We start from the raw sequence: 21,209 nt of genomic DNA, 5'->3' as shown, positions 1-21,209 counted from the left end.
AACTGCTCTACCAACTAAGCAACAAACTTGTGCTACTTCTGGTCTCTTTAGCTCAGCGTAACTGGCTGTTTTCTATAGGTGCAGGCATCAAGAGGAAGGCAAGTAGTGCATGCACACCACATCAAACAGCTAAATGATGAGCGTTCTCTTGGAGGGAGAAAAGGAAACTGAACCCTAGACACTGATCACTAGACACCTCTTCTCTCCAGGCCTTGATTCTAAGGTTAAGCAAACACAGTTCTTCAAACGGGAAAAATACCTACTTTCAGAAGAGCTCAAGGACTCAGGGGAGAAGTAAAAACACACACACAGCTCAGCAGCTCCCTCCTGAACTACATGAGGCAGCTATTCATCGACACAAGGAGGCAGAGGTTTCAGTCTCATGCACTGCAGAAAAATGTATCTGGCTCAGGGATCCACAACTTTTTGGCACTTAGGTTTTTTATAGGATCTAATGCTTACAAATCCTTTGGTGACTGTTCCTAGCCTGTAGTAAACATTAGTTACGTACGTCAGCCATCTCTGAATAGAGAGAAGGAAATATACGTGCTAAAACTGTCAGGTTCAGTTCAGCTTTTATCAAGAAAATGACCACAAAAAGGAAAAAAAAAAAACAAGAAAAAAGGCCTGAGGTTCAAATTAACCTTCCGTTTGGGTCATTAAGCATAACTATATTCATCACCCTTTCTATGCAGTTTTCTGGCTTTCAAATATTTGCCTTTGATACATGCATCCTAGCATTTAGCCTCAATCCAGAGTAAAAGAGCATTCCCAGCGTCCTTATAATACTGTTTTAGCTGAAAAACTGCTTCTGTCTGACTGCAAGGGTCAAACCCTTACTAATACCAACACTGCCATATTCTACCAGCTGATCTTCATACACCTCCCTCCCCAAAATACCCAGGGTAAACCTTAAGTCATGACCTGTCCAGAAGTCTCTCCTTAACCTCTCTCATTGACCCTCGTAGCAATTGTGCTAGGCAAGATCAACAAAATCACATCCTTCAAACTAGGTTTAGAAGCTTACTGAGAATTTCTGATATTCACACACAACATTTTGTAAGCATGCAGAACTAGACATTAAGCATGCTGAGTAACAGCAAGAGAAAAGGAAGTGCTACACACTCTGGTTTGGGTGCCATTCCTTACCAAATGTGCTCCCTAATGAGATAATTCAAATCAGTTACTGGTCCAAGGGACTTGGCTGACAGTGGCATTAATTTTAATTGCTTTCTTCTCTGACACTCTTGGCACTCTTTTACTCTTGCCCTTTATAGGAAAAGATAAACAAACCTCTTCACAACACTGCTGTAGATGTATTAGTTTTTCTAAAGTAATCTCCTGTACGTTTGTCTTAGTTATATTTCTCTTGCTGCAACAGCTTTCCTACTTTCTGCACCAGCACTATGTGATTGAGGAGAGGAATATGTTATGCGGTCATTATAATAATTCTTGCATCTTTCCTGAATCTCACATCCATAAATTTCTCTGCATGTATTCCTTACATAATTTGCTACACAGTAAGATATGAGCTTATGCTGGTGAGGTTTTAATTACCTTCTACAGCAAATACAATCTTCCTAGAACATCACAGCTCATACATTTGCTAAAAAAGTAGATATTGCTCATTGTTTTGATATAAGAAAGAACAATTGAACATTAGCTCTAGACTAATAATTCCTCTCATACTTCTAACCACCTCTCATACACACTATGCTGGTGTGTAACAGATTTACTCTTTATTTTTGCCTTTTTTTTTTAAATACTGATTGCTGGGGGTGAGGAAGCAGGTAAGAAAAGTAACATTTATTTGGACTTTCTTAACACATTGAGCTATTTTTGTAAGCCTTCTGGCAGATATTTGTTCTTATTATGAAATTTATCTCATGTGAAAGTCTATGAAAAAGGATGGGGCCCTTCCCTAGCTTTCCACTGATGCTCTTGGCAAAGCACAAGCTAAATTAGACACTGATCCCTGGTGTGTAGCTCAAAAACCCTGCAGAGCTATGTAGGATGCAGAAACATTTTTTAGAATTTGCCTCAGATGTTCCAACAGTCGTTGCTGCATGGCCCATTTATCTGCTCCTGAGGGAGTAAGGATCATTAATACGGAAACTAGACATTAAGCCAACATTCAAGCCACTGTCTCCTAGGGAAGTGGATTTACAAAGCCATAGAGCTATGGCAGGGTTTTTTGCTATACAAACACCAAGGACAACACAGAATACTAACTTCAGCTTTTCTCAATTAAAGTTTTCAGTAATGCCTGCACAACATATAAGAAACATACATTCAGTCAGGTTCCTCCTTCCAGTAAGGTCTGCATGGTCAGCGCTTACTGTACAAGCAAGTTACTCCTCATGTTCTCAAGAGGTGAGATTTAACCTGCATTTGTGTTCTAGGATAAATTTGTGTAAGTACTTGATGAAGATATTTGTTTGGTTGTAAGTTTTTGTCTTGCTTATCAAAATAAATTGCATTACCTTAATCCCTACAAGTCAAACTGTAGAAACTGTCATCTTCCATTTCAACCTTTCCTTGCAGCTGAAGAACAAACAGTACTTCCATACTGTGTAACGGATGGCAGCATTTCATCTGACTTGTTGTTTGCATTCCAAGTGTACAAGCTATTTAGAAAATAATGGATTTGTTATATGTATGTCTAATAAAGTTTTATAACACCAAAGACTGCTGCTTAAGAATGATCTTTATTCCACAGAATTTCATCAGCTTCATTTGTTCAGAAAGAGGAAAGCTATCCCACTTGTGTCAAAAGTGATCTGATCAACATCAGAAGTGAAGGTCACTTTTCAGACTCAGTCTCATTAGCTCTGCCTTCTAATAATACCAGGATTTGCTATGAGTAAATAGCAGTTAAACCAAGCTTCTGCTATAAAATAAGATGGTAAACTGCAAGTATAAGTGCTACATAATGGGAGTCAAGCAGAATAGAAAAAGAAATAGATGGAGCAAGAGAAAATGAAATTAGATTCTAAGTACATCACAGAGAAGTATTCAAAATCACCTATTATATGACAATATATTTGCAGAGGTAACCCTGAAGCTAAGACCAGGTTGGATGAAGCCTTGGGTGATATGGTTTAGTGTGAGGTGTCCCTGCCCATGGCAGGGGGGTTGGAACTAGATGATCTTAAGGTCCTTTCCAATCCTAACTATTCTATGATTCTATGATTCTATGCCTGCATTTCGCAGGCAGTCCAGTGCACTTGATCAAATACACATTCAAAGATTCAAAGAAACAGGATAAAAACAGGAAACAACAGAAAAACCTTAAACACCCAGAACTCACTTGAACAGACTGAGAAGAGTAAACACAGATACAGTCATCCAAGTAACTGAGCAAACTGCATTCTACAAAGGGAGAGGTGTAGTTTAGAATCATCTGAAGGAAGAGAACCAATACCCACAAAAACCAAACCACACACAAACCACAAAGGCTAAAGCAAAAAGCAAAGACTCTAGAATAACCTTCCAAAGTAAAATTGACTTTAAATGGTTAAAGTGTTTTTGGTCCTGTTGCTTAAAAAAAATAATTCTAACCTAGGTTCTGAATTAAAAGGAACAACTGCATTTATACAGATTATACTGTAAAGTGAAAGAAAACTGCAAGATATTGAAAAACACTTTAAAAACAGTGAACTATTCAATTAACAGGAAGTACAAACAGTTGTTTTGGCACTGTTCTTGAAAGAAATCTACAGATACACATTTTATTACCATGCTTATGCCCACACATGACATCCTAGTTAAACTGTCAAAATACAAAGTTTGCAGACCTACATACAAATGCAACAGGGAAGACTCAAGTCACAAGTCTCCACTAGCCTTCCACCATTCTTTTAAGTATGGCTCCCAGGCCACCCTTTGCCATTTTCAGTGGCGTCAGTTCTTCTTTATTCTCAATGTGAATACTTGCACCGTGAGACACCAGCAGCTTTGCCTCCTCCACTCTCTCTTCATCACAGGCTAAATGACTGTAATAAGAACAAGAAACCCACAGGCACTATTAAACAGTCCAATCTTATAAGAGCAATAATTACGCCTTGTCAAAATGACAGCATGGATGTTGGGGGGACATATATTCTACAACAAGATCACACACAACCAACTACCTACACAGCTTCCAAAGCTCACTGTCCAATCACTCTGTTGTCATTAAGCAACTGAAGAACGCTCCTCCTGCTATTGCCTCGCAACATGATGACAATTCTTTAGATTAGGATTTGGCTCTGTAGTCAGCAAAGCTAAGGAGCACATAATCCACACTGAAACTGGAAAACAGTAACCTCTGAATTCAAAGTGATAAATCAAATTGTACGATGTTTAAAAATAATCTGAAGTAAAGAGTTACTGAAAATGCAGCAAACACTTTTTTTCCATATGGCACGGTATCTTGAGAATAAACGTGTGTGTGCCAGGACAGTGCTGGGCTTATGTATAGGTGAAATATACTGCTTGAACTTATTAATAGAAAATCTTGGTTCCACTGTAGATAAGACACAGTTTTGCCACCAACTTCAAAGCAGCTAAGGTTTTACCCTTACACTTTCAAACTGATCTCTAAGGTAATATCAAACACTGAACTGATTATAATTATACTGCAACTTAGTTTCCTTAGAGAGGTGAATTAGTTCTTGCTTGACAGGAAAGAGTAAGCCAGTCTGAATGACCCATTTCCTCCGAATTTGATGTCATTAGCTCGCTTTCTACCCTCTAGTGGCCACCGAACATATTGCAAACCATTACAGAGTGTGATGTACACTTCGTAAGTAGATGTAGGAACACTTACAAAGTACGTAGGTACAGACAGATCTAGACAAAAAATACTATGCACGATTTTCCCTAATCCTTTTAATTACAAAGGGGTGTGAAGCAAGAGAGTACTTTGAGGCAACAAGAAACTAAAAAAAAAAATTAACTGAAGAAATTGAGTTTAATTTCACAGTTTATGCTGTATTCAACAAAATTAAGTTACTTACAGAGGAGTATTCCCTTCAGAGTCCCGTATATTAACAGATGCATTATGCTGCAGGAGGATCTGTACCATTTTTAGGTTTCCTTTGGCTGCTGCTCTGTGTAATGGGGTGGATTCAAAATGATCCTTTGCATCTGGATCAGCTCCATTCTTTAAAAGCATGAGTGCAATCTAAATAGGCAGAAAAAGAAAGGAGGGGAGAAGGAGGTAAAGCTGATACAACTAAACACTTCCAAGAGCAACACCACCTCCAGCAGCACAAGCAAACATACCTCCTGCTTATTTTTGGAGGCTGCATAATGCAGAGGCGTGCAGCCGTTCTGATTGACAGCATTCACATTAGCACCCCTGGCAATGAGCGCTCGCACAATGTCATCGCGGCCTGCCGAGGCGGCAATGTGTAAGGGCGTCCAACCAGCCTGCAGAGCAAGGGAAAAACATGTTATTCAAACCAGGAGTTTCAGGCAAAATCAAGACAAAGCATAACACCAATACTGACTCAACTACTCTGTAGTCATACTGCACATGTCCTTGTAACTGTAAAGCTGAACATTACTGCTTATCATCAGCGAGACAAGTCTCACATCCTCTCACAAGTCTGCACTCGGTACCTAACAAAAGCTGCCACCTAAAGGACAAAAATCACTTCTGTTACTCATGGTGTCTTGCAGGGAGCATCACTCCTGCAGAACTAACAGTAGTGGATTTTTAATAACAAATAAGAGTGGCAGAAAAGGGTGCCCAAAAGTTTCTGCAATCTTTTCTATATCCTTCCCTCTAATTAAACTGACAGAACAGTTTACTTCTTTAAGGGTGATCTTTAGGATATTTCATAGCAAATGCAATTATTTCAACCCTTCCTCAAGAACACTATCAGACAATCTTTGTTACTGTGAAAGAAATCGAACCTGTGGAATCTCTGAACCCACTACATATGCTATAATGCCTTCCCCAATAATGAGAAATCTTCAGGGTACCTCATGCTTTGGCACAATGTATTTAAGAGGATCACACTGAAATAAAGGTAACATGAAAACTCCCAACAACCACCCAAACGCTGCTGGTTCTGCAACTTTGTGCATAAGAATTCTCCTAAAATTCCTTGATGATAAACAAGACTTGTTAAATCTCATTACACTTATGCCACATAAACTATGAGGGTGCTGAGGTGCTGGCACAGGGTGCCCAGAGAAGCTGTGGCTGCCCCATCCCTGGCAGGGTTCAAGGCCAGGTTGGACAGGGCTTGGAGCAACCTGTTCTAGTGGAAGGTGTCCCTGCCCGTGGCAGGGGGTTGGAACTGGATGAGCTTTAAGGTCCAACCCAAACTATTCTATAACTGTATGAAGCAGTGAAATACCTGCTTTCCTAGTGCACACACAGTAGTACGTGCTTTCTAAAACCTCCCAGACACTACAGTGGATACACCAGCTGACTGAAGAGGGAGCAAACCGAGGAATAGCCCAGTGCCAGTCACCACCGGGAGCTGCCCGGGGGGTTCTGCGGCTGACAACGTAAGGGCAAATGGTCTGGACAGAAGCTGCTGACCCCAGCTCTTCCCGCCAGCCCAATTCCCGCAGGCTCCCGGCAGCTCCGCACAGGGGTGGGGGATCCCGCGGCACTCACATCGTCTTTGTCGCTCACAGGCACACCAAGGCCGAGCAGGAGGTCGGCCACATCCGTGTGTCCCGCCGAACAGGCCCAGTGCAGCGCGGTGCGGTTGTCCTGAGGGAGGGAAGGAGGGAGCGGCAGTGAGCGGGAAGGTGAGGAGCGGGGGGCGGCTGACAAGAGCCGCCCCACCCGTAGCGGCCCCACAGGCCGCCGCTCTCGCCCCGGAAGGCAGGGAGGGCCCCCGAAGGGCTGACCTGATCGGTCTTAGTGGCCAGGGCCTTGTCGCGCAGCAGCTGGGCCCGCAGCTCCTCCAGGCGCCCGGCATAGGCCAGGTTACAGACCCCCACGTCAGACACTGCTTCCTCCATGCTCACCGCCGCCTCAGCCTGCCGACAGGGGCGGAGCCTCGGCTAGATCACCGGCCAATCAGAACAGCGCTGGGGCTAGCCCAGCCAATCACACCCACCAGCCTGCTCCTCTCGCCCCGTGGCCCGCTGGGATTTGTAGTCCGACGGGTGGGACGCTGCGCGCTGAGAGGGCCGTCGGGACTACACCTCCCGGGGCGCTCTGCGCCGCGGCCGTGTTGTGCCTCCGTGTCGGGGCGAGGAGGAGGATGGTGACAGCGGGAGGATGGAGTCAGGTGAGGGGAGGCCGCGGAGGGGACGAGGGCTGAGCGGGGCGCTGGTGCTGTGGCGGCCGTTGGCGGGGCAGGGGTGTTGGAGGGGGCCGGGGAGCGCCCCTGGGGCTGAGGGGTGAGGTGGCGGTCGGTGCTCTCCATCGTGAGGAGGTTGCCTGGCTGTGGGGCCAGGGCCCCGCGGCAGCTGCCGGGGCGGGGACACGGAGGGGGCCCGAGGCCGGTGTTGCCTCTGGCAGCGGCGGAAGGGGGGACGGGTCTGCGGGGGTAGCTGTGCGGGCCTCGGCCGCTGGGTGTGCGGGACCGGGAAGGGAAACCACGGGAGTGCTCTCCCGATGGCCGCGGAGCCCGGACTCAGCCCTCGCCTCTGGGGTTGGAGCGATGAGAGTCTGTGTCTGGGCTCAAACTCGGGCAGTTTATCCTGTAAGTGCAATGAGTGGGGACTTTCTAACGGAGAAGACAGAGCCCCGTGTAAGAAGTTCTGCTCTGTAGAGTGTCTTAAAGAAGTTGATGGTGGGTTTGAGCAGCTGCCTACGGTAACGTGCAGAGGAGCTGCATCTCCAGTGCTTGGTAGCACCGACCTGAGGCTCCAATAGGCTGCTGTAGCTCAGCTTCATCTCCGGTTGCTATAATACATATTTTTACATTAAATATCTTTTGGACCTTTACCTGCTGATTATTCATTCTTTATACTGTATGTGTATACACTTAATGTGAAGAGAAAAACATAATGGTATTTCCTTTCACCTGATTTTGCAGCAGTCTATCCCTTAATTTTGTTATAGAAAAGAAATTATTTTACATTAATTTTTACACTTGAAGGCCTGTTTCACTCTTCCAGAAAACCCTGCTTTAATAATAAAACATAATAAAATAAAATAAATAAATTATTGAACTGTCTTCTTTTAGTAACATTAATTATAATTTATATTTTGCACTAAATAGACCTAGTGTTGAAGATCAGCGGTAATGCTTGTTTTGTCCTCATGTATTTCAAATCTTCAGTTAGGAAAGTAAACCCCAGCCTTCTTAACACTTTTCACATGCTTCTCATTAAGCACAAGGCCATAATCACTCTCAGGGGCAGTTTTTGTACATCTAGGATCAAGCATGGACACATATGGTGTGATGCCTGAATTGGTTTTTCCTTTCCTTGTTTCCTTGAATCCAATCTTGCTCTCACTGAAGTCATCCTCAATTTCTGCTGCTGGCGTCAGTCAGATGTTTATAACTGAGGTGTCAGCCATGGTATTCTCTCAGCACTTGCTGAGGATTGAAATAAAAACCACCGAAGACATTGGATATTTCAGTGGCAGAACAGCTTGTCAAAGAAAAAAAGACTAAATGCAGCTGGCAGCACTGTTCAGAAGACCCAAAGACTACAGCTAGTTGAGGCTGAGAACAGAAAGTTTTGCATGAAAGAACAAAGGGATAAAATGGAATTTGAATTGTGTGTATTCCTGTTCAGTTTTGTCTAGGTATGAAAACCAGATCACAATACTGTCAGACTACTTAGAAGAATTTCCAGAAACTGATGAGCCAGTGTGGATTCTGGGAAGGCAACACCACCTAAACACAGGTAGCTTAGAATGAAAATTATCTGTAAAATCTATAGGGCATTCATAGATCCACATGCAGCAGCAGCTCCTGATTTCCTTACATTCTCTAAATATCTCATGAGAGTTTATCTTTCTCCACCAACAAAAGCCAGCTATAAGCAGCAGTATGCATCGTGTAATCAAACTGGAAGCTTACCAATGTACTTTCTACCATAATTCATGCAAAGAGATTGTACTTGTAGCAAAGGTTAGTCAGGTCACCTCTTATCATCAAATGCCTCAGAAATAGATAAAGGAATAACTTTGGGAGAATGTTCAGTGTAACTAATGTTATTTTCTCTTGAGAGATGCTACTTGCAGCCTGTTACTTGCAACTAAAGTGATATTTCAAAAGGATAATAATAATAAATAGATCTATGTCCCATGCTGTATTTTGATGAAAATAAACATATGACCTAAAAGTCATAGCAGATATTTGTATATCATGTAGAACAAAGATTTTAGAAATTAGCTTTGCTCCTTGGGGAGCAGGCACTGCATCTCCTGTGTGGCATATTGAAGGCAGTGGCCATCGATGCAGGGCTGGTGTTCATGACAGCCCAGGGCACCACATACAGCCTCCATTGGCTGAAGGATCCCTTGGAAAGGCCACCATGTCTGAGCCACAGCCCAGAGAAAATGCAGCAAATAAGGTTGTTAAGAGTTGTTCAGAGCCTTTGGGAGAATTGTGTAAGTGCATGTGTTTAAAAGAAAGATAAAAAAGAGAGATTTAATTATGTTTCATATTATGAAACTGTTCTTAAAGGGGCTTTGTACTGGGTTTGGAGGTAATGCATAAATCCATGTTGGTTTGCGTGTAGAAATTCTTTGCCTTTCTGAACTTGCTTTACCAGTTCTTTCCTGAGGACATAGTTCTCCCTAGCTGTTTCATGCAAGCTGGGCATAGTCATTCCAAACACCTTGGAAAACTTCATTGGCTAATAATTATTTCATCCTTAATAAGGTAATTTTAATTAGCAGTCTGCAAAAGTTCTCTCTGTTTAAACAGCCAAAAATAGTTTAAGGGTCTTATATGTAAAACCTAACAGGAGTCTTATATGTGATCTATATATTGACTATACAGGGAAATTATAATTTTTCAGTTTTAAAAATCCATTTTAATAATTTCTTTCCTCTTAAAAATATTCCAGACAAATCTAAATTGTTGTTGGATATAAGTGCTCGTCTCTGGTTTACATATAGAAGAAAGTTTTCGCCTATTGGTGAGTATGCAGCAGAGCAGCTGCTTTGTTAGAAATTAGTGATGTTACCACGGACTGAAATATTATTTTTTACAGTATTTGAACAATTTGAGCATCATTTTAACTGTTTATGTAAAATACTAAAGCTATTAATAACTGTGTTTACTGGCATGTGCAAGTCATCAGGTCTTCACATCTGTCTAGCAAGCAGTAAAGTTAGACATAGAATCATAGAATAATTAGGGTTGGAAAGGACCTTAAGATCATATAGTTCCAACCAGCAATATGGAAAGAGAAGGTCTTCCTCAGTACCTTCTATCCATAGCACAGTTGTTGGAGATTTTAACTCAGAAATTTTCTGTAGTGCTGCATTCATGTTAAAGCCCATATTGATCATAATGAACCTTTTTAATAGGAGGCACTGGTCCTTCATCTGATGCTGGCTGGGGATGTATGCTGCGATGTGGGCAGATGATGCTGGCACAAGCACTGATCTGCAGACACTTAGGAAGAGGTGAGTACTATTGCAGAGTGAACTTTTGGGTTGTTTGAAGACTGATTAATTTTTGTTGTAGTTTTCCATACAAGCCCAAAACCTAAATTTATTAATGAAACTTTATCTGGTGCCCTGAGAGAAGCTACTAGTGATTTATTCTTCTCCTACAGGGCAAAATCATGCCATCCTTTAGCTGAGAAACAGAAACAGACAGAGAACAAGTAGGGAATCCCTCTCTTGTTGTTTTATAACTCTTTTTGAGGAATGCCTGAGCTGAGGGCAAGGGAAAACCTGCCACCATGGGTCTGAGCTCTTGCCCTTCTCTTCATTGCTTACATAGCCACCAAATATTCACACACAGTGCCTGTGTGAATACTGACATAGCAATAGACACCACACTACATATTCCACAGACCACTCCCCTGCCACCAACCTGAGGTCCAAACCCCAAAGGAGAACCCAAGCAAGCTCTTAAGCCCATATCAGCACCTCACATCCTAGAATCACGGTAAGTGTTGTAGGTCTGTCTGGTCTGTGTGTAGCTGCTGTGTCAATTGGATTTATACAGTTAGGTCTGTAATCCTCACGCTATTGTGCTGTGGTTTCTCTGGCAGCATGCTTTGTGGATTTATCCACTTGAATAACTGAATCCACAAAACACAGGTGCAAAGATTTAACTGAAGGAGTAGGCAAACAAACAAATTACCTGAGAAAAAAACAGGCTATGAACCTGTAGTATGTAGCTACTTCATAGTGTCAGCCCTATGTAAGTGCTTCTCCATCAGTAAATGGGAGGTAAGTACCTTATGTTAGAAGCAAGAGCGCAGAAAAAGCTATATGATGAAAGATGTGGGAGATGGGCAGGGTTCTTTGGACTTTGCCTTATGGATCTGATACCACTATCTTACAAATGCTTACATTATGCTTATGAATCTAATAAAATCTAAATGGAGCATGTTGTTTTTCCAGCACTCACAGAAGTTTGCATCCAGCAATAGCTCTTTTCTCTGCACTTATCACTCAGAACATACCTGCAGTTGACATTTTTATTTTCCCAGTTTTCACAATCTACCCTGTGATGATAAGGGCAGCCTGATAATAAATGCCAAGCTGTGACTTCTAGGTATTCTAACCAAAATGTAAATAGTAGAGATGGGAGTCTACATTAGTCTTTTAATATCTCATTTTATGGCTTTATAGGAGCTAAAAATTTGATCAGGATGATGGGAAACATTATTATTTTTTAATCTGTATGACTTTCTTTTTCCTGTAAGATTGGCAATGGGAAAAACACAAAAAACAACCAGAAGAATATCACAGAATCTTACGGTGCTTTCTAGACAGAAAAGATTGTTGCTATTCCATCCACCAAATGGGTAAGAACATTAGCTTTTCTTTTTTCCCATTGAAATGCCTGTGTTGAAACTTTCTAATTGGAATTGTTAATTCAAAACTTGAAAAAGGTGATTATGAAGACAGTGTCCATGTTTATATATAAATAAAAATGCATGCAAATAGGTATAAAGTATAATGATTCTGACATATTATTTGCTGAGACCTAAGTAAACCTGTATACAACAGTCTGGCTCTTGTTAAAGTATGTGAGCTTCAGGTACTAGAGATGATACTATTAAAATAGACAGTCACAATGCTTATTGCTGTAATTTCTAATAAAAGACACTAATATTTGTAATTCTTATTACAGTTTATAACCTTTCTGTGAAGGAACTAGCAGTCATTAAGATTTGAAAAGAGCATAGACTGAGAAAATAACTGCTGCTAAATACAGTTTGCAATTGCTCTGGAATGTATGTCAGAATATAAGAAGGTTATGCTGTTTAACAGAGATTGTGACCAGACTCTGTGGTCTTTTTTTTTCTGTCCTGTGTGTGTTTTCCTCATAAAAAACAGCGCAGATGGGTGTTGGAGAGGGGAAATCAATTGGAGAATGGTTTGGACCAAATACAGTTGCTCAAGTCCTGAAGTAAGTCAACTTGTGCTAGCTCATTCAGAATATATTCCCCCACTTAGGATCAGCTTTGCTCAGAGACCAATATGAGGCCCAAGATACAGTTTTAAAGGCTGATGCCCCTCTCGCAGAAGGAGGACTATATGTGTCATGTGTCTGCAAGTACAGTGCAGACAATGGTGCTGTAGCCTGCTGGGCAGGGACTCAGTTGGGATTGAGTGAGTTCTAAATTCTAATACACCAAAAGCCTGGGGAAGACCTGCAGAAAGGTCTCTGCTGCCATGCTGTTGACATGCCTCCGACAGGAAGCACCACAGACAGGTATTCCCTGCTGCATAGTGGCACGGCTTTGACAGTGCCACTGTGCAGGTTATACAGTAGTGGTATGTGAAACCATCATCAGTGAAGCCGTCCAGGCCGAGAGGCAACTGAAGTGCAATTCCCCACTGTCTGACCTGCAGTTCTGCCTGAAGGCTGCTGTATAAAGCATGATCAGCTCCTCCTAGTTCAGAAACCACACTTAAAAAGTTGACTTGCTGTGTTTCCGAGGGATAGGTGGATGTGCCAAATCTCAAGTGGAGGCTAGACTGCAGGTTCCTACTGCTTAGCAGCAATTCATTGCAGTCTTAGGACAGAAACGGTCTGCAGAGAGAGAGGAGCTAAAGCATGCCATGGCTTTCAGCTCTTTTCACTTACAAATTCTTCATGTCTTAGTGCTAAAATGCAGGTTTTTTCTGGCTTATTTTAGACAGCTGGCTTTGCCTGTGCAATGTAAGAGTGTCGCTTGCTTTATCGAAGTCTTGGATTTCACATAAATGGACAGAAACCTGTGTGCTCAAATGCCTTCTTCCTGACTTTTTGGTGCCGAAAACCCTTAGCTGGTCTAGCTTTTGACACCACAATTCTGCTGTCTGCATGTGCAGAGAAATAATTCTACTGAATTTAGTGCAACTTCTTAAGCAAAAAGTGATATGCAGAATTGGCACAGGAATTGTTTTCTTTCTAAACAGTGCCATACACAATGGGCAAGATCCCACTTCTGGGGCTGTTAAAAAGTAATAAACCTAAGTATGTGGTTGAGCTATTAGTATTGCTGCATTTGGCAAAAGGGAAGAATGGTTTTCACATGGTACAGTGTGTGCTTTTCCTGGCACCACTCAGTATTTACTTCTCTAAATGTATTAAACATGCAAAGTTATCTTTATTACATGAAGTTTTCAAAAACAATCCAACAAATGTTGGATTTAATTTTATTTAGTTTAATGTTTTTACTCAAGAGCTATCTAATTATTCTGAATCAAAAGTTACCCTCATGGTCCTAATATTTTATATTAATTGTTACTTCAATGTTTTGTAGGAAGCTTGCTTTATTTGATGAATGGAATTCATTAGCAGTTTATGTATCTATGGACAATACAGTGGTCATTGAAGACATCAGTAAGTGAAACAAAAGTCTTTCTAAGTCTGCTTTAGCATCTTAGCAAATACTAAGAAGAAGAATAGCTCAAACTGCAAATTTAAGTGTTTTGGGAAGCTTTGTTTTGGTACTGTAAGCAGTTAGACTTTGATCTTAAAGGTCTTTTCTAACCTAAATGATTCTGTGATTAATTTTCTGGTTACAGTTTTTGATTGAACTCCACTTTCTGGAATGTATCTAAATGTGACCAAAATTCTTTGGGGCTTTCCCTACTTGTTTCCAAGGAAAGAAAAGAAATGACAGAAATACAGGCTTTGGGTGTCCAAAACTCAAGCTAGCACAGCATGATGCCATGGTGGCTAACTTACAGACCATACAGGTTGGAGGAAGATGGAGTTTGGTTTGTGCTGTCCAAACTCCTGCCCCAGAAATGGAAGGAAGTTGCAGTATGTGGAAATACAGACTATTGCTTTTAATACAGAATTTGCCAAAGAGAAACCGGGGTGGATCCTAGAGAAACAGAAATGGCCAGGCTTAATTTTCAGTTGTAAAAAGAGTGGATTTACAAGTGGTATTTACCCACAGCCTATTTCTACTTTAGCCCCTACTTCTGCTTACTTTATGTTTACATCACTGGAAGGTCAGAGTTCCCTGAAGAATTTCTAATGCTGTCATCTGTTGTTTCATTTCCCAGTCAAAGCATGACAGTGTTAATAATGATAATAGTAAATGTAACTTGTCTTGAATGTTCATTCCCCAGTCATTTATCTCATATCTCACTAATATGCCAGCACACACTGTCTGCTGGAATTACTGCTACTAAATAGTTATGATTTCCATGCCCTGCTCCTTTTGTCTTAAAACAAGAGCTCTGTAAAGATGTTTGGGAAAGTGTTTCAATTCATGATTGAGGGGAAGATCTGCTCTGTATTCCTTTGTGCATTCATTGATTTCTGTTTTTATTCCCACAGAGAAAATGTGCTGGTCCCCTCCACAGGGCAGCAGCGCAGCCCACAGCACTGCGTATCTGCACAGGGGTGCTCTGGGCCGAAACATGAACACAGCAGGATTCTGCACAGGCTGGAAACCCCTCTTGCTTATCATACCTCTACGGCTAGGGATAAATCACATAAATCCAGTATATATTGATGCGTTTAAAGTAAGTTGAGGGTTTGGGTTTTTGTTTTCAGTTAATTGTTTGTTATTGTGAAATAAGTTGAGGTATCTGTTATATCAGTACTGATTTCGTTTTTTCTCCCTTTGAACATCTAGGAATGCTTTAAGATGCCACAGTCCTTGGGAGCATTAGGAGGGAAACCAAATAATGCCTATTATTTCATAGGATTTCTAGGTAAGGCAAAAAGCAACTTGTTCCAAATGTGCACAGGTTCTAAAGAGAAAGGAGTTTTTTCGAAGAGGAAATAGTAAGCAGTTTAAACATGAGAATAGAGTAGAAGAAATGGAAAAAAATATCTCAAAATACCTCAGGAACAGTATGTTATCACCCCTATAAGAATGGAACAGTAGCAACAAAACTTGATGTAAAATTAAATAACGATACAAGCAAGAACACCACACTGAGAAAAGTTTATAGCATTTGACAAGTGCCAAATGTCATGACTGCAAAAATACTGAGTTTTCCCTCATCTTTAATACTTCCTAATGAAGGGTCTCTTGTTTTATTCTTCTGCTTCACAGTTTTCTTAAATGAATTTCTCATATTTCAAACTTTTTCCGACAGCAGAATCTTTTTTCACCCTCTTCCATGTATTCCTTTAAATGAAAGCAATAGTTAATACCAGCTTCAGTCCTTTAGATTGCACCCCATTTTGAGTCATAATTTTATGGCTATTTTGTTCTTCCTTTTGTGAAACCTGAACTCTTTTAGTCAGATGTCCTTGTTCCAATTTCTGAATGAATGGGATTACAGATTGCATTTGTGGTCATTCCATAACTTTTAATCTGTGGAATGTTTTGGGATTACAATGGTTGAGATTTTTAAAAAGTGTATCAGACCTCACATAGAAGAGGGAAAGTATGTGACAAAGGTAGAACAAACCAGCCAAAAAATCTGCCTTAGCAGGTCACAATAGAAGATGATACTAAATTCCTTGGGGGAAACTCTTGTACATGTCCTGATTCCCTTAAAGACTCCCTAGCTGCAAAGACAACGTACGGACTGTGATGGTAATTAATTCCCACTCTATATGTCTGGATGGAATAAGTGCTTGTTGAAGGCTCTTGCTTATTATCAACCTGTGGATTTTACCCCTACAGGCAATGAGCTAATCTATTTGGACCCTCACACCACTCAAAGTTTTGTAGATTCAGAAGAGAATGGCACAGTTGATGACGAGAGCTTCCACTGCCAGCAAGCCCCACACAGAATGAAGATTATGAATTTGGACCCTTCAGTAGCTTTAGTACGTGTTAGGGAATAACAGATGCATGTACTTCATTTAAAAGTAATACCTCTGTGTATTGATAAAGGCATTTTCTTGAGCAGAATCAGGATCACAGGGCAGTCTTCTGTGTTCTAAAAATCAGCACATGGTAGTTTATATATTATCTGCCTAGGATGCATTAATCTCAGGTCAAGCAGGGAATTGACTGTTTATATCCAGGAAGCTAATTAACCTTCTTTACTGAGCAGCATTTTCTGTTTGCAAAAAGTATTTTGAAGGTCAAAATAAGGAGCTGAATCAGGTTTATTTTATGCCATCACTACCATATAGTCATTCTGGGCAAGTTACTTACTTAAGCTTAATTTATTGTATGTAATTTACAAATCTTTAAATGGAATTTATTTGTGGAAGTCATCTAGTATGCATCACAAGAATGCTATGGTAGTTGAAGGAGTTAAATCTGATCCCACACTCATGTCCTTTGGTTGGGTGGAGGGGGGTTGTCACTTGAGACATATGTTTCCAAAGCTTTATACAAGGCATAAAGACACCCCAGCATCCTTTGCTCATTGCTGTACTGTTACTATTTGATACCACTACTGTATGTATTTTTTCCTTAGGGCTTCTTTTGCAAAGAAGAGTGTGATTTTGATAACTGGTGTAGTCTTGTACAAAAGGTAATAATACTCTCTTGAGTTCCTCTGTGTGAAATAACTTGTTAATGGAAATTCCCATTGCATCTTTCCTTTGTGCAAATTAAATGAGCCAGAGAAGGATGCATTGGTGTATCAGGGCAAGCCAGTACTACTGAAGTACTGATCAGTGCTTGCTCAGCATTCTGACAACCATCAACCCTGCCACTTGAAAAACAAGTGTAACTCTATACCCTTAAAAAGTTAGTCTTTTATTTTCATACTACTGTGTTACTGTCTGAAACTTAGTCACTGGCTAAGCAATAGATGTTCAAACTAAGTATCGGCTGCCAAGCAGTTTCTTTGTTTGTTTCCTGGTCCTTCTTTATTGTTTAACTTAATACTTTATTACATGTTCTAATTATGACTTAGTCCCTGGTACAACAGCAGAGCTGACTCTGTTAAGTGCTGCATCCCTCCAGCTCCTGCTGAGCTGTGAGACACAAAAGGCACTTGCTGCCCCAGGACAGGACATTTCTGCACTCAGTTGGTATGCTGAACAGCAGAAGTATGAACATAACACCAACCTCGAAAGGCATTTATTGATTAAAAGAAAAAGGCTAATGAAAGCAGTTTGTGAAGAACTGAAATCCAGGATATAGCTTACTTGATTGAAGAGGAGTGAAATTTGGCTTACTTAATAACTTGTTTCTCCTGATCAAAACTTGTCCTTCAAAATCTGTGGGGTTTTTTTTTGATAGCTTTGTGTTTTGTTCCCATCAATCAACAGAAAGCTTGAACACTGATCCATGCGAGTAATTTTCTTTTAAAAGGCAGAAAATACTGCTTGTTCTTGGTGTCTGTTTGCTACATGTAAACAAAATTACAGGTGTATGGATACCAGAGCTCATCAGAGCACACTGATAACTTGTAGGGCAGATTATCTGTCTTCTAGGTGTGTTTTCAGCTAGGAAAATGTTACAGAGATCTGAGAAGCAGTGATTTGTAATGAGATGTGCTTGTTTTTCTCTGAATGCCTTCATGAAGCCTTTGGATTTTGAGAAATATAATAGTTACAAATGTTTTTAATCAGACATTTTTGTGTTTGAAAGTCCTCTTGAGGCATCTTTATAATGAAAGTATTCTGTCCTCAGGAGATTCTAAAGCAACAGAGTCTACGGATGTTTGAGCTGGTCCAGAAGCATCCACCACACTGGCCTCCTTTTGTGCCACCAAGCAAGCCAGAGGTGACGACCACAGGAGCAGGTGCAGTACTGACTGAAAGCAGTGTGGCAGAGCCTTCCTCCTTGGCAAAAAGAGCAGTCAGCACAGGAGCAGCAACTGCACTTTCCTAAGGGCAAAGTATTCGCCATGTGATGAAACGCCTTATTCTTACAGAATATCAGATCTGTATCCAGTCAGGCCACATACGATTGCCAACACAAAGATATATATATGCATGTTTTCTTAATATTGCAAAATACTTTGAAGGACACATATCAGAAAAGGGGGTTTTGGTGGGTTTTTTATGTTTGCTTGGGGTTTTGTCTGTCTTGGGTTTTTGAGGGAGTGGGGTTTTGGGATTTTTTTAGTTAACAAAATTAGGCATGTCTTTAGATTCTAAGTTGTTTAATTTTCTATGTTTTCCAGAACTCATTGAATCTACTGACAAGCTCTTTGAATTGGAAGAAGAATTTGAAATCCTGAGTGTATGAAGGAAACTGTGGTGACCCTTCTGAGTATTGAACGTGTTGCTAATATTATTGCATTGACTTAAACAGCCATGTTAGCCCCAAAGTGCCTGAAATGACAGAAAACAGAGCACAAAAACGTGGTAGTGTCCAAAACTCCAACAGCGACAGTTCCTTCTGTCAGAGAGCTTCCCCAGATGGAAAAGCAGTAGAAGATCTCATAGTAAGAGCCTTAAAGGGAACTTCTTTTTAATATGTGTCTTTGCTGAAGACAAACAGACTGTTGAGATTAAGGTAAAAATAAGTCTGTGGGCTGTGTGTCTGGAGAAAGGAATAACACAAAATGGGTGTTTCTTGCTCTGGTATAATGCAATAGTTTAGTTCTTAAAGCAAAACAGTCTCCACTTAAGGAGGATGTTTCCTTCCGTCCCCTCCTGTGGGCTGCATTGTTGGAAAAATACATTGTCTTGTTTAAAAGATTGACTGGATCAGAAGAAAACCGTTTCCTTGTTAAATATTTTAACATGTATTTGAGCAACCACACTTTATTACAAAAATGTTTCTGTGAAAGGAACTATGTCTAACGTATATGTTTTGCAATAGCCTTCCTGTTTCTGGGAAACCTCAAGAGGAACAGGAGCCTCAAATATATGATATCGATCACGACCACTGTTGAGAGTTATGATATATTTCACCTTGACCTTAAAACTCAGATCATTAAAACTTAGTCTGACTTTTCTTTTGGAGCTAAAATGAGTCAAAGGTGGTTTAACTGTACCTTATTTATTATAAAAAAGATTTACACAAGTTTCTCTGTTACAGCACTTTATCTGTGCATCTAATAAATTTCTTAAGCTTTTCATAGGTTGTATGCTGCTATATTTTCTTAATTTGTTTGTGTGAACTAAATACAAACCAGGTTATTTTAAAACTTAATATATAGGCATATGCAAATTACTTAATTGTTTTCTGACTTGTTGCCTTTGAAATCTGTTTTGGTAGAAGTGCCTTAATTCTGCAGGTTTATCAGAACAGCCTATGCAGTTTGGGTCCTAAGGCAGAGTATCTCTCTAGCAGCCATAAGAAAACCAGCTCAGAATAATTAAAGGCAAAGATCTTTTAATCCATTCAAAAGTTCATTTTTACTATCAGAGAGTCCCCATGATGGTCATTCTGTCAGAGTGTTATGGATGTGAATCACAGTTTCATCTTCACCAATAAATGACAATACAGAGAATCACCAGATGCTGTCGCCTCTCACTTGCACTTTGTGAGCAGGGCCAGAGTGATTTCCAAGAGAAGAGAGCACGTTCCATCGTTCTTGCCTTTGGTGTTTATTAACCACAGCGTGGAAACCATACATTTAGAAAAAAATAGCGTTTTCTTCCCCTCTGTGTGGTTTAGCTACAAAGTATTACTATTTAATACATGAACTTACCGTTCATGTAATGGTAACTGCAGCCCTCTGCTCCTACAGATGAAAATGAAGCCCTTGTTCTGAAATGCTCAGTCTTGAGCGGTGACTACTGAAAAATGAAAGCACCTAAGTTAACAAAGTAAAAATAGTAATAATAAAATCAGTGCAGTTATTCTGTATGCAGCTCCTAGCTGTTACCTAATGCTTTTCAGAGAGGAGGTCATGCTCCAGCCAACCTCCTGAAGTATTCCTGGTGGGGTAAAAAAGGGCTGGTGACTGGAATTCCCACCCCATGCATCTGAACAGCTTGTGTGGGAGAAGGCTAGGCTTGTGGGACTTGGTCTAAGCCTGGACCTTGCTGGTGGAGCCAGTTTATCCTGGTTAGGGAAGCCATTCCCCTAAAGATAGTGGTGCTTAAAATGCTAAGGCTCTGGTCCTAGAAATTAATTGTATTTGCATGTGTCCGTGCTCAAAAATAGGACCTAGTCCCTGCAGCACCTGATGACCCTTTTTATAGCCCTGTGGCTGGAAAGTTGTCATTTGCGTTATTTGCAGGTTTGTATAAAGTAATGAGCTCCACTGTGTGCATACTGAGATCTAACATTGCCTTTGCAGCACCCAGTACAACAGGATCTGTCTGCAGTGGGCCAGCTAAGAAGCAGATTGGACATTCTGCATGAAAGGATTGCTACTCAGGGACGTTAAATGCCTTAAAGATACTTGCAAAACACATCCAAAGCAGTTGCTGATCTCTGTTGGCAGAAGTTAAAGGCAGGGACAGGACAGGGGGGAATGGCTTTAACCTACCAGAGGGGAGATTGAGATGAGCAGAAGCTGTTCCCTGTGAGGGTGCTGAGGCGCTGGCACAGGGTGCCCAGAGAAGCTGTGGCTGCCCCATCCCTGGCAGTGCTCAAGGCCAGGTTGGACACAGGGTTTGGAGCAGCAGCTCCAGTGGAAGGTGTCCCTGCCATGGCCGGGGTTGGAACCGGACGAGCTCGGAGGTCCCTTCCAACCCATTCCCCCCGCCCGTACCGGTGGTGCTGCGGCTCCGCTCCCACGTGTGCCCCGTGGGCCGCGGTCACGGTGCCACCGGCGCCGCCCCCGTCGGGAGCCGCCGTGCCTGTGGCGGAGCCCCGCGCGCTCC

At 41.3% G+C, this 21,209-nt stretch overlaps 2 protein-coding genes across 2 annotated transcripts; one reads left to right on the top strand and one right to left on the bottom strand.

The window, feature by feature from the left end:
• Positions 1-2,689: 2,689 nt before the first annotated feature.
• On the bottom strand, positions 2,690-6,997 carry PSMD10 (proteasome 26S subunit, non-ATPase 10). Its single transcript, XM_005148284.3, has 5 exons — positions 6,859-6,997; positions 6,620-6,718; positions 5,269-5,415; positions 5,001-5,167; positions 2,690-3,995 (listed from the first exon to the last, which is right to left on the bottom strand). Exons 1-5 carry the CDS (start codon positions 6,970-6,972, stop codon positions 3,842-3,844), a joined length of 681 nt encoding a protein of 226 aa, XP_005148341.1. The 5' UTR covers positions 6,973-6,997; the 3' UTR covers positions 2,690-3,841.
• A 177-nt stretch (positions 6,998-7,174) lies between these two features.
• ATG4A (autophagy related 4A cysteine peptidase) lies at positions 7,175-19,891 on the top strand. Its single transcript, XM_005148282.3, has 13 exons — positions 7,175-7,244; positions 8,707-8,817; positions 9,988-10,059; positions 10,454-10,552; positions 11,809-11,910; positions 12,446-12,518; positions 13,861-13,940; positions 14,892-15,079; positions 15,193-15,271; positions 16,198-16,343; positions 16,946-17,002; positions 18,112-18,223; positions 18,608-19,891. The coding sequence occupies exons 1-13, from the start codon at positions 7,235-7,237 to the stop codon at positions 18,670-18,672; spliced, it is 1,194 nt and encodes a 397-aa protein (XP_005148339.1). The 5' UTR covers positions 7,175-7,234; the 3' UTR covers positions 18,673-19,891.
• The last annotated feature ends 1,318 nt before the right edge of the window (positions 19,892-21,209 follow it).

The sequence above is a fragment of the Melopsittacus undulatus genome, chromosome 6 (assembly GCF_012275295.1).
Source record: "Melopsittacus undulatus isolate bMelUnd1 chromosome 6, bMelUnd1.mat.Z, whole genome shotgun sequence".
In the NCBI taxonomy this organism is placed as follows: Eukaryota; Metazoa; Chordata; class Aves; order Psittaciformes; family Psittaculidae; genus Melopsittacus; species Melopsittacus undulatus.
This window is presented reverse-complemented; position numbering and strand designations above follow the sequence as displayed.

What these genes read in the sequence shown, in the direction of transcription:
- ATG4A (XM_005148282.3), top strand. An exon ending in GGTGTAGTCTTGTACAAAAG is followed by an intron (nt 17,003 to 18,111) that starts GTAATAATACTC and finishes TTCTGTCCTCAG; the next exon opens with GAGATTCTAAAGCAACAGAG. An exon ending in GGTGACGACCACAGGAGCAG is followed by an intron (nt 18,224 to 18,607) that starts GTGCAGTACTGA and finishes TATGTTTTCCAG; the next exon opens with AACTCATTGAATCTACTGAC.
- PSMD10 (XM_005148284.3), bottom strand. Translation starts at nt 6,972, where the DNA reads ATGGAGGAAGCAGTGTCTGACGTGGGGGTCTGTAACCTGGCCTATGCC. An exon ending in TGGCCACTAAGACCGATCAG is followed by an intron (nt 6,719 to 6,858) that starts GTCAGCCCTTCG and finishes TCCCTCCCTCAG; the next exon opens with GACAACCGCACCGCGCTGCA. An exon ending in CTGTGAGCGACAAAGACGAT is followed by an intron (nt 5,416 to 6,619) that starts GTGAGTGCCGCG and finishes CTTGCTCTGCAG; the next exon opens with GCTGGTTGGACGCCCTTACA.